Source organism: Haliaeetus leucocephalus, unplaced genomic scaffold (assembly GCF_000737465.1).
Source record: "Haliaeetus leucocephalus isolate CR32 unplaced genomic scaffold, Haliaeetus_leucocephalus-4.0 Scaffold840, whole genome shotgun sequence".
NCBI lineage: Eukaryota > Metazoa > Chordata > Aves > Accipitriformes > Accipitridae > Haliaeetus > Haliaeetus leucocephalus.
Genome location: NW_010973276.1, coordinates 1,834,666 through 1,846,367, shown reverse-complemented (window position 1 = coordinate 1,846,367; position 11,702 = coordinate 1,834,666). Strand labels below are relative to the sequence as shown.

At 41.9% G+C, this 11,702-nt stretch overlaps 1 protein-coding gene across 1 annotated transcript in view; it reads left to right on the top strand.

Annotated features, from left to right (window-relative positions):
• Nucleotides 1-11,702, top strand: part of MYO1H (myosin IH) — a 28,369-nt gene that overhangs the window by 983 nt on the left and 15,684 nt on the right. Inside the window, exons 2-11 of the mRNA XM_010582072.1 lie at nt 4,494-4,649; nt 5,797-5,912; nt 6,861-7,059; nt 7,582-7,662; nt 8,104-8,283; nt 9,232-9,330; nt 9,671-9,784; nt 10,179-10,250; nt 10,911-11,030; nt 11,382-11,449. Coding sequence (XP_010580374.1) covers nt 4,494-4,649; nt 5,797-5,912; nt 6,861-7,059; nt 7,582-7,662; nt 8,104-8,283; nt 9,232-9,330; nt 9,671-9,784; nt 10,179-10,250; nt 10,911-11,030; nt 11,382-11,449 — 1,205 coding nt within the window. The remainder of the gene's footprint in view (nt 1-4,493; nt 4,650-5,796; nt 5,913-6,860; nt 7,060-7,581; nt 7,663-8,103; nt 8,284-9,231; nt 9,331-9,670; nt 9,785-10,178; nt 10,251-10,910; nt 11,031-11,381; nt 11,450-11,702) is intronic.

Genomic DNA, 11,702 nt, shown 5'->3' with positions numbered 1-11,702 from the left:
CCTGTGGGGGGGGGGGGGGGGAGGGTATATCTCTTACTGATGATGATGCCAGGTAAGCACAAAACTTTTAGTAAACTTCCAGAAATGGGGTGGGAGACAGGGTGGCAAATGGTACTGTGATAATAAAATTGCCTGACCTCAGCAACAGCAAAATACTGAGAAAATCTGAGCACAAAGTAGCCCAGAAAAGAGTTCAGGAATTTTGTCTAACAGGGAACAGTGTCACTTACCAATTAACATACAAGTGAGAGAATTAAGTTAAGGAAACTTGATCAGGTAGATGGCCACAGTGGTTTCAGGCTTATTCTTTCATGCTTCCCAGCTTGGAGAGAAGGTAAATTCTCTTGTGCAGCTTGTCCCGAGTGCTTTCTCAGAAGGACAAATCCACCTTAACTTGTTTATAGTCCACCCTTCTAGTGAAATGACAAACTCTAACCTTGTCAGGCAGCTGCTGTGCTATGACCAAACCAGAGTGGAAAAAATGAGTATCAACTGTTTTGGGGGGGGGGGAATGAGGAGAAAGAGTTCAGACTGTGATGCGATTTGAGCTCTATATGCCTTAGGGCAATCTCGATTTAAAATTTTCAGTTTCAATTTTTTGCCTGGTCCAGGGTATCTGTAGAGCAAGGTGGGTTTCAGGGCATTATTAATTTGATTAATACTGTGTGTATATTTTGAGAGTGAAGCTGTTCACATATTCTTTTTGCTTGTAGCAATTCTGCCAAAAAAAGGCTTTACCCTGGGAGAAAAATCAGGTTATTTCTTACTCAGACTGTCAAAAATAACTTGAAATAACTGAGAGCTGAAAGAAAACAGTCGAGAAAGACAGGAGGCTTCATATGCCATAAGCCCTGAAAGAGGCGGTATGGGATAGTCCAGATGAGACTGCTCCTCCTGTATAGCACACTCGTGTGTGGCAGTTAGACACCACGGGCATATGCATGTATCTAGAAATGTCTAGACAGGGCTAATTCAGGATGTAATAGCTCTGGTGTGTTGATGCTGGTCTGGTACTAGAGGCTGCTGACTCAGCAGTTGCTGCATGTGCAAGGGGTAGGTATCTTGATGGCTTGCTACAGAGAAGCACTGACTGTGCACAGAGCAGAGGGTGTATCGGGGAGGTACTGCTCCTGCAGCCAGGCCAAAGCCTCTGCTTTAAAAATGGATTTGCAATTAAATTCAAAGACATCTCTTAGCTGGTAAGACGTGCTTGAGTTTGAGAACTCATTCAACAGCCTTGGCTTCATAGGTTTGATTGCTTTTAATTCTCTGTCACTGGATACTGATTTATTATAGCCTGAACATGCTTGATTTGAGAGATGCACATCTTTACTGGTCTGGGGTGATGGTAGATTCCTTCTGTTCCTGACCTGGAGCTAACAAACAGCTGCTCTGTTAAGCCTGGTAAGACCTGACCAAGCTGGGTGAGTGTTGAAGAAGGTTGCGTGCCCTCCCAGCCTGGGCAGGGGCTGGGCTCCAAGCTCAGCTGCCCTTGTAGCAAAGATCAAGATAGTCAAGATGACGAAGACAAAAGTTTCCCTGCTAAATGGTGAAGAAGGTATTAGGGCAAAAGAAATAATAAATATCTATTTCTGAACTCTGGCACTTTGTTTATGAAATGTATACTTGTGTATGTTAGATAAAAATAGTAACCTCGCAGCAACTTATGTGGAGCAGATAAAGTGGGTTTAGAGGGGAAAAACCCACCTATCTTTTGGTAACAAAAAAATCTGTAGATTGCACTGCCAAATAATACTGAATACTACTCAGATGGGATAGACACTTAACAAAAATGATTACTCTTGGTAATTTGCACTACAGCTGCCCGTTTGTCTCATTTGCAATACAGTGAAGTTACAAGATTGCAAAAAATGTTTGCAGAATAGATTTTTTTTTTTTATTTGGATATTACCATGGTAACTATGCTCAATACAAAACCAGGTATGACTGAATGTTTTGTCATCTGTATCAGTCCAGAACAGAGAGACTGAAATGATTACTACTATCCCCACTTAATACTGCACTCTGAAAAGCCATTCTGTCAAGTCTTCCAATGATTTTGCAAAGCTATAATAATCTTTTTGGGAGATGTCATGACTACCAGGGTGACTCGTGGTGGGGGAACATCAGCACTAGCAAGTATTGAACAGGCTACTTGGTTTAGAGGCAAGTAGTCAGCATGAAAGTAGTAGTGCCTGTGACTAGTGGTTTGAGTATCTCTTAGGTTCTTGAAGTTTGTAGAATCAAATTAAATGTTTAATAGGACAATAAATAAGAGAGATTTTATTTTTTTTTCTAACTCATTCCTCCCTACATAAGTAGTGGGGTCTGTACAGGTATCGATTTGAGAAGCTAAGTCATCCTTTATGTTGTCTTCCAAACTGATGGAACCTGAGCTAAGGACAAGTAGAACAAACCGATAAGATACATCATGTGCAGAGGAGGAAAAAGAAAAGGTTATTAATATTAGAAGGACGAAGTGTAGGTATCTTTCTGGCAGAAGAAAGAAGTAGTCGCAGTCACATTATGCCATGGCTCAGGAGAAATGAGGAATACTATTTCCTGCCAACCTAGAGCTGGTAACACAGTCATCTGGAGGCAGTGGGTGTAAAAGGCAAAAAAGTAATTATTCATGTATAAAGTTAGTGCAGGTGTGATTTATTTATTTTTAAACTATGATAGGATTTAAATAGTATGCTTTCAGAATATCTTTCTCTCTGGAGTATTGTGGTAATGTTACTGCTGAATGTAAATGTCAAAGTTCAGATCACTCTTTCAACGCGAAAAGCAGATGAACGTAAAGAATAGGCTGTACTAAAAATAAGACTAACATTAAAATTCCTGTTTAAGAGCTGACTCTTCTGAGTCTCCCTCAGTCATAAAGAATATTGTGCAGTTGGGTCCTTTGCTCTTCATTTTAGTGAAATCCCGCTTCTAAATCCACCAAGCCTTAGTGTCCAAAGTGCTGTTGTCTTCCACCAGTGCTATGCAGGCTCATCCCAAAAGCCTACTGCCAGAGTCAGGGTTTGCCAAAGCTTAGCAGAAACATTTTACATTGTGCCTATTTACAATTTGTAAAGCTTCTGCTTAAAAAAGAAAAAAAAAGGGGAGGGGAAGTGATGTGGCACTGCATAAACAGGCCATCGCTGTCCTTTTAGTGCTTGTTCAAAATCTTACACACAATCACACAATCTTCTTGAGCAGTGGAGCAGCAAAATGTAAAAAACCCCAATGTCACAAAGGGCAATATGAGAATAGTGAAGGTGCTGGGCTTACGTGCATGTCCCTGAGTCTGAGGAGCTGCTGGGTGCGTTCAGCTGATGGCTGCTCAGCCAGCTTCTCTCCCCTAATTTGCAAAACCTGGGAACCCCAAAAGGTAAGCTGCTCAAAATGTATTAACTTAATTTCTGTCGTAAGGGAAATATTTTATGCATTAGGGTAGGAATTCTTCTCTAAACTGTGTCATCCTGGTGTCTTTAAAAAAAACTAAAAAAACCAAACCCCCCAAAAACCTACCAACCTACTAAATGGCACACTTATTATTGTAGAATAAAGAATATCCTGTTTGCCTATTTGCTAGCATGAAATTACCAACTTGATTTTAATTAAATAAGCATGCAATTTATTCTTTTCTGGGAAACAAGAGCTTGATCCTCAGCAGTGAGTATTTTCAGTATAAAGTCAATTTCTACGATAAAGAATGGGAAGTGGAGCATGCAAAAGAATTCTGTTTTGTCAGTGACATCCTTTTTGCCTCCTTTAGCCTTTTGAGTAAGAGGTAGTGTATGTGCTAGTAAAGGTAAAATTGTTTCTCCAAATTGCCGTTTGATTAGTTTTATCAGCTTGGTGGCCTCGCCACTGCCTGCCCAGGTCTCTTGCTGGTGTGTAGGGACATCTGCTGCCCAACTCGGAAAGTTGACTTCCATCTGCTCGCAGAAGGCACAACAAATAATGAAGCAGTCTTGTGCAGAGTAATATTGTAGGATTAATCTTTTTTCCCTAAAGGTCAAGTTCAATGCAGCCTTTTCCAGAGATTCTCCATTTTCATAGTTATATCTGTATAAAGTAGTTGCAGGCAGTGTAGAAACTTAACAGTTTGTCTGGTATCTTCGACCGTTAACTTCCAACTTTGTGCTTGCAACTGCTTGGTCTAGACTGAGTTAATGAAGTGTCCCAGATCATAACTGCATCTTTGGAGTTAGGTTTGTCTCAAACAACTGTTATGTTAGTGAGGGGTGCCTGGAAACTTTGGTCTTCCTCTCGGATCACAGTAGTGAGTCTCAGACATCTTGACTGTAAAGCAGTTGGACGGCAGACTCACATGGTATGAAATTGCCTTTGGGGAAGGTGTCAGTAACAGCTTGGTTAATAATCTCCTGGCATTACCCATGCAAGGTTGATTTGGCCCTGGGGTATGGGGAAGGACTTAGCTGACCCTTAGGGCCCCTAATTGGTGTCTCCTAAATCTGTTTCACACAACCTTTGTGTTGTAGAAAGAAGTGGAAGATAACACTGATGCAAACATGGAAGGGGCTCTGATAGCCCGGGACAGAGTTGGAGTGCAGGACTTTGTTCTCCTGGACTCCCATACCAGTGAGACTGCTTTCCTGAACAATCTTCGCAAGAGATACCAAGAGAACCTCATCTATGTAAGTGCTGGTCACGTGGATTCATGCAGCCTATGGCAGATGAAATGTCTTTAAGTGTGGCGTGTGTGTATATGTGTGTATATATATATATAAAAATAAAAAAATTGTTGCCCATCTAGATGGGATGCAAGCTAAAACTGCAGGGGCAGGAGGCACTATCAATACAGAGAATACTCTCCCAGTTTGGGTTTCATTGTGCTCTGAGACAAACCTTGTTAGATGTTAGTAGCACCCAGCAGAGTGATCACCCAGTAGTAGTCTGTCTGCGTTAGCTAATGAAAATAATAGTCTCAGCCTGCTCAGAGTTGCCTTACAAAGATCCAAACAATATGCAGTAGTGTTTCACTTTCCTATTCCCTTGCTATCTTTGAAGGCCAGGCAGTACTGAACATGGTATCTCACTTGTCTGAGAAGTGCTGAATACTTCGTGGTGCAAGCTAAGATGACTTCACAGCCATGTCCGTTTTCTCAGCTGCCTTGAGGTTATACATTGGCTTACAGCAGTGGCAAGTAGTATCTAAAAATGTCCTTTGTCAAATGAGGACTGATATTTGTATAACACTAGTGGAAAGAATTGAAAAGAAGGTAGAACAAGGCATTTTGATGTTCTGAAAATGTATACAAATAAGGGAGAATGTAATGTGTCCTGAAATGTGTTATTTGATCACCTTTCACGGTCAAGAAGGAATTTTTTTCTATTGATCAGCTATCTGTGGAATAGACAACCTACGTTGCTTTCCTTCACAGCATGAGGTATTGGTCGTTTCCAGAGATTTTTGTGAAACAGAGCTGGGATAGTAAATGCATTATTATGTTAACTTGAAGTAGGAAAAAAAAAAAATCCCATAAGTGTCTTGAGATATTAAGACTTTGTACATGAAATGTAAGGTTTTAAGCTTGCTGTCTTTGTTCAACTCTTAACTGGGTAGTTTTGGAAGAAGTTGGTATTGACTTTGAAATAGCGATGCCTGTGGAGGGTTTTCTTGTGGGGTTTTTTTTTTTTCCCCCTTCTCTCATAACAATTTCTGTACCATCTTTTCCAGTTGTTCTTGCATAATATCCTGATGTACTTGACTCCTCTTTTGGGAGCTGTCACTGTAGTGATGGAACAGGTTTCCTACCTGTTTGCATTCTTTTCTCACTGCAGACATATATTGGTACTCTTCTCGTATCTGTCAACCCTTACAAAGAGCTGGATATCTACACAGTGACACAGATGCAGCTTTATCGAGGGGTAAACTTTTTTGAACTGCCACCACATCTGTAAGTAGAACTCTTAGGACTTCAGTTTATATCAATAAACTGGGTTTTCTCTGTAATGCTCTGTAGTAGCAACAAGGCTGTGTATCTGCAGTCACTAGGTCCAGTGAATGCTGATATTCTTATCTTCCTGTAGGTAAGGATGTCTTCTAGCTGACTGAGAATAAGAGGGGAGCAAAAGGATTGCAGAAGTGATGTTGGAGAAACTGCAGGAGAAGGGTTATCTTGAAGATAACTGTCCAGACTAGTGCTCAGTGTGTCTTCCTCATTACACATGGTCTAGCCACTGCCTGACTGTGTCCATGTGCAAGTCAACAACTTTTCCTTCCGTTGCCCAAAACGCTCTGGCCATCTTGCCTTGTCCTCTGAGGTCCCATGTCAGTGCAGGCAACCACAGGACTAGCACAGTGCTCATGCACAGCCTCCACTTGGACTTCCCAGGAGGGGAAGAAACCTGAACTTCTGAACTCTGAGCTGAAATTTTTTTGATGGTTGGAAGTTGTTGGGTGGCTTGCTGAGTAGGTTTTTCTTTTTTCTTTTCTTTCCTGAAGTGGCAAATTGGTGAAAGCTCCACTATTGGTTATCTTTGTCTCTATCAGCACAAGTTAAGATCTTCCCTTTACTGGAATCAAAACTGGCCCCTCTGCTTTGGAAGAGGGAGTCCCTGCTGCGTATAAACTGTATTCACCAGGAATACATGCAGCTTATATAAATCCTACAGCAACAGTTGGGAAAAAGAACAAGCCCTATCTGTCCCTCAAATACAGACTGGGTTTTCACTATGAGAACTCGACTCAGTCTCATGTTTTGAGCTGTGCTTTCCCATCATGTCTAATACTTGTATTGTTAGATGAGGAGAAAGTACTTCTGAAAAACCTTTGATACTCTGCCTCCCGTTGCCATTTCTAACCGATGCTTCTCCTTGGAATACTTCTCGTGATCCTTGTTCAGATATGCCATAGCTGACAATGCCTACCGGGTGATGTGCAGTGAGTACAACAACCACTTTATCCTCATCTCTGGGGAGAGCGGAGCTGGCAAGACAGAAGCATCCAAGAAGATCTTGCAGTATTATGCAGTAACCTGTCCAACTACAGAGCAGCTGCAGATTGTTCGTGATCGTCTGCTACTTTCCAATCCTGTTCTGGAGGTAAAAACTAAATAAAGGTGCAAAATGCCAAAGAGTTGGCATAGATGGCCTCACTCCACAAGACTTTCATGCAAGTCTACACATCTGCATCCAGGAATGGCCTCCTGTTTTACATGACTTCACACCTGCATACATAACATAAATAATAACACACATTCAGCTTCTTGACAGCACAACCTCTGAAAGAATGCTTGGGATTTAATATCACTCAATGTTTAGAAATTTAAACTTGGGTTTTATAGTGGAGGATAGCTGAAATCTGGGAGTACAAGGAAACTGTACACCGTACAACAGTTCCTTGTGGCTTCAGTTACAGGTCGTACAAGAAAGAGTGATAATTTGTTCAGCTGAATTCTACATTACAGCTAGGAAAATACATTAGTTTGTATTTCTTTAATCCCACTAAATTCAGTAGTAGGACTCAGCTGATGTCGCAAATCTTTGTTACTAGAACTGTGTCCTAGCTGGTGGTCACGTTCTCAGTAAGATGAAAGGTGACTTAATTTATCTGTTTTCTCATAGGCTTTTGGAAATGCAAAAACTCTGCGTAATGACAACTCTAGTAGATTTGGGAAATACATGGATATCCAATTTGATTTTAAGGTGAGAACAAACTTAATGGACTGCTATTAAAACAAGCTGTATCCGTGAACCTCTTGGACCCTGACCAGGCAGCATAGGATTTATTAAGACTTACACTGCAAATTTCTGACCCTGTTTTTACAGGCGTTGCATTTTGCGAGTAAAGTGACTAGTTATACATCCTGAAAGCTTATATAGGATATTACTGGCAATGCTGCCAGCGCTCAGTAGAAAGCTAATAAAGATTGTTGTAAAGCACAAGTTATGCTAGAAGGACAGCAAACTTTAGATACAGCTTGTACTGTAGTTGGATACTAACTCTTAAACACAAGATGGCAGATAAGTAACAGCAGTAACATGCTTCTCCTGACACTGCTCCTTGTTCCTAGGTGTGGAGGAACAGCCGTCGCAATGATGTTATTTATAACTGTTGGTGTTGATCTGACTGCTTTGTTCTGCCAGGGAGAGCCAGTGGGAGGGCACATCCTCAGTTACCTCATTGAGAAATCCAGAGTTGTCCACCAAAACCATGGAGAAAGGAATTTCCATATTTTCTACCAGTTATTAGAGGGTGGAGACAAGGATCTTCTTTGCTGGCTTGGGCTGGAGCGCAACCCCCAAAAGTATGCGTATCTCATCCAGGTCGGTGAGAACTTGTCCCTCTCTCTGTGTCTTACATCTCAAACTGTAGGGATTACAAACGCAGCTTTCCTCACTTATGAGTGTGCTGCTGAGCTGCTAAGAGAACCTGCTGTGAATCACGTTATAGCAAAACTCGCAGGCAGGGTGGCTGCAAATGTATTTGCCCTGAGGCTGTCTTATACTGTTCTACGCTGGGTGCTTTTGTAGCAGGAGCTGTTCTAGCTGTGCTGGACTAAAGATGCATGTGACAAGTGGCTTATAAGGGATAATATCTCTTATTGAATCAGCTGATAATAGTTGTGGGGGCAGAAACAAGCTTTTGGGCAATGTGACCCAGTGACAGCAAAGCCATCAGAGTTTTAAAGTCACTTACACAATTAGTAAGAATCCTGGTGAATTCCCCATGCTCTGTATTCTGCAGAGTACTATTTGTCTGCAAGTTACACTTTGTATGAAGGCATCTCTTCTGAGGGTCCTGTGTCAGAACCTGGTATAAAATGAGTTTCTTGGGATTTATGGACCTCATATTATAGAGGTCCATAGGTATGGTTATGCAGGATACAGCTCACTTCGTGTTAGTGCTCTGTTTCTTTTCTTCCTTGGTAATGAAGAGTACTTGGGCAGAAGATATTATTAGCATAAAAACGGAAGATGGCTGTAAGCTCAAGCTCTTCACAAGACTTAGCCATTTTATGGTAATCACTATCCCAGCTCAATGCTTTAAGTTATCTGAAGCTTTAAGTATAATCTGAAAGATCTGATCACATGAGCCATTTCCAGGATTAGCAGGAGTGAAATAAACTTGCTAGCTAGTTGCAGGCTGCATCTATACAGGCTGAAGGAACTGGAAATGAAAGCAGTATGCCCAGTAGTATGCTATGTTTGTTGCTGATAATAAAATTGCTTTGCCAATTAATTGTACTAATTCATCTTTCTTCTACTATATAGGGTCGATGTGCCAAAGTGTTTTCTATTAATGACAAGAATGACTGGAAAATAGTCCGCAAAGCTTTTTCTATCATTGACTTTACTGAAAAAGATATAGAGGTATGCATGTTAAAAGGGACTGAGCCTACCAAAGGGAGTTTAAGGAAAGACAGCAGCATGCTCCTTACTTAAAAGTGATGGAAGAAGTCTTGCTTGGGAGAGGTGTCAAGGATGGAATAGGACATCATTTTGGGGGGTTTGAGGGAGTGGGCGGGTGAAGAGCTCTGTCCCTTGGTACAGCATGATGGTGACTGGTGGTAGCATATCTCTGAAGCAGGTTGTCTGACTCTCCTCCTTCAGCCTAGCTAATATTCTGTTTATTAGCATGTGTAGGAAAGATTAGTACCATCCCATGGAGCTGTGGGAACCTTTTTTCTAATGCTATGTCTCTTGTTATTAGCATCTCTTTGGAATTGTCGCTAGCGTCCTGCACCTTGGGAATATTCAGTTTGAAGAAGATAGCAATGGACATGCCATCATTCGTGATGGCACACAGATCAAATGGATTTCGAAGGTATCTCGCTCTTCCCAGATAGTGTCAGTATTGCAAGTGCTATGAAGAAAGCCTTAACCTTGCTGTGTCTTCCTCTTAAAGAAAAAAAACTCTCTTCCCAAAAGCAGGACTGCTATATAAATACCTAGCTCTTGCTATAAATTATCATGAATTGTAGGGCCCCTTTTTTCTACAGCAGAGTAACAGCATGCTTGGATGACTGTCAGCATCTCTCTGAAACTTCCTCGCTTATTGTTGCTCGAAGATGAGTATACCTGAGATCTACCAAGGCTGACATCCCCCTGAAATGAATGGGAAAGGACTGGGGGTTATGGCCTACTGATCACTCGATACTGCTTATTTAAGCAGTCTCCTCCTGGCCATACTCTGAGTGCAAGTATTTCTTTCTCTGCAGCTACTGGGTGTGCACTTGTCCATTCTGCAGGAAGCTCTCACTCATCGGAAGATCGAAGCCAGATCTGAAGAGGTATCAAGTAGTCCTGTGTTACCCCAGGCAGCTGGGAGCCACCCCAGCTGTGGTCATAATGGATGAGGAGCTCTGTTCTTAGCAGTGTTACTGTAAAAACAGATCATTCCGGCTGTCCCTCTCCTCCTCTGTATCACCTTCCTCTTCTAGCCCAAGATGTTAAATAAAAACATATTCCCAGTATTAGAGTTTTACTGCTGAACAAGGTAGCAAGTATGAAAAAGCTAGGAACGGGGACTTGCAGGCAGCCCTGTGTTTGGCTCAAACAATTTCCTTTTGTTTAGTCCCTGGAGCGCTGCCTGGGAAACTGGACTGCATAAACAGAGAAAAGCAGTCGGAAAAACTGTTCTTTGAGCATTTTGTACCAAGTTTAATAAAATAAAACTAAAAGGAAGTCGGAATACTCCTCCCCACTTGTCTAAATTAGTACTCTCCAAAACAAGGTATCACAGTCCTACTGGCTTGTGGCCACGCACCAGACTGAAGTAACACTGATGGTAAATAGAGCTGTAGGCAGCTACAGTTCAGATAGGCTGAGCACTGTGCTGTGGTATACAACAACATGGCTGGTTCTCCAAGCCACAAGTGTGAACTGGCTTTGTAGAACTTTGCTCTGATCATCTGTGGTATTTATCACCCCTGGCATATCTTTATTTTTAGGTCCTAAGCCCATTGAATGTGGATCTGGCATTCTACGCTCGAGATGCAGTAGCAAAGGCGATATATGGACGAACTTTCACTTGGCTAGTCAACAAAATTAATGGCTCTCTAGCCAACAAGGTTGGTTTCTTTTCTAGTGTCCTCCTAGACACTGAGTGCTCCTAACACACTGAGCAGAGTTTCTCCAGTAAGGCCCTACAGCACTCATCACCAAATATCTTGGATGCTTGATAATTGACATAGAGGCATCCCATGGCACTGACTTGGAAAACTGTTGAGTTAGGTGTGGAAGGTGGTGTGTTAAATAGTTTTAGCAGTTCATTACCTGCTTCAAAGTGACTAGTGCCTTAGCATGCAACACAAAGCTCTCAAAGAGAAAGTTTAAAATTTAGGTGAAAGAAACAACGGCAAACATGCAGGGAAGAAGCGTCAGCTGAAGCAACAATTAAAGAGCAATGGTGTCTTTAACAGGATTCAACTAGGAAAACAGTTATCGGCCTGCTGGATATCTATGGCTTTGAAGTGCTGGACACAAACAGGTAAAAGCAGTTCCTCAGGCTTGGGGTAATCTGTCCTCATGCTGGTGGGGACACATGCTGAAGTCCTACGTGGCTTCTTGAGTGTAGTCTTATCCCAGCAAGGCAAGCTACCGGTGACTGCAAAATCTGAGTGCAGTGGGTTAGCTGAACGCCCTAGTGAAAGCTTTAGCTTGGACTGCCTGCCTGGGTTTGAGCCATTGGTGCAAGAGTATGGGAGGAATGTATGGGTTGGATCTGTATAGAAGTGGGTGGT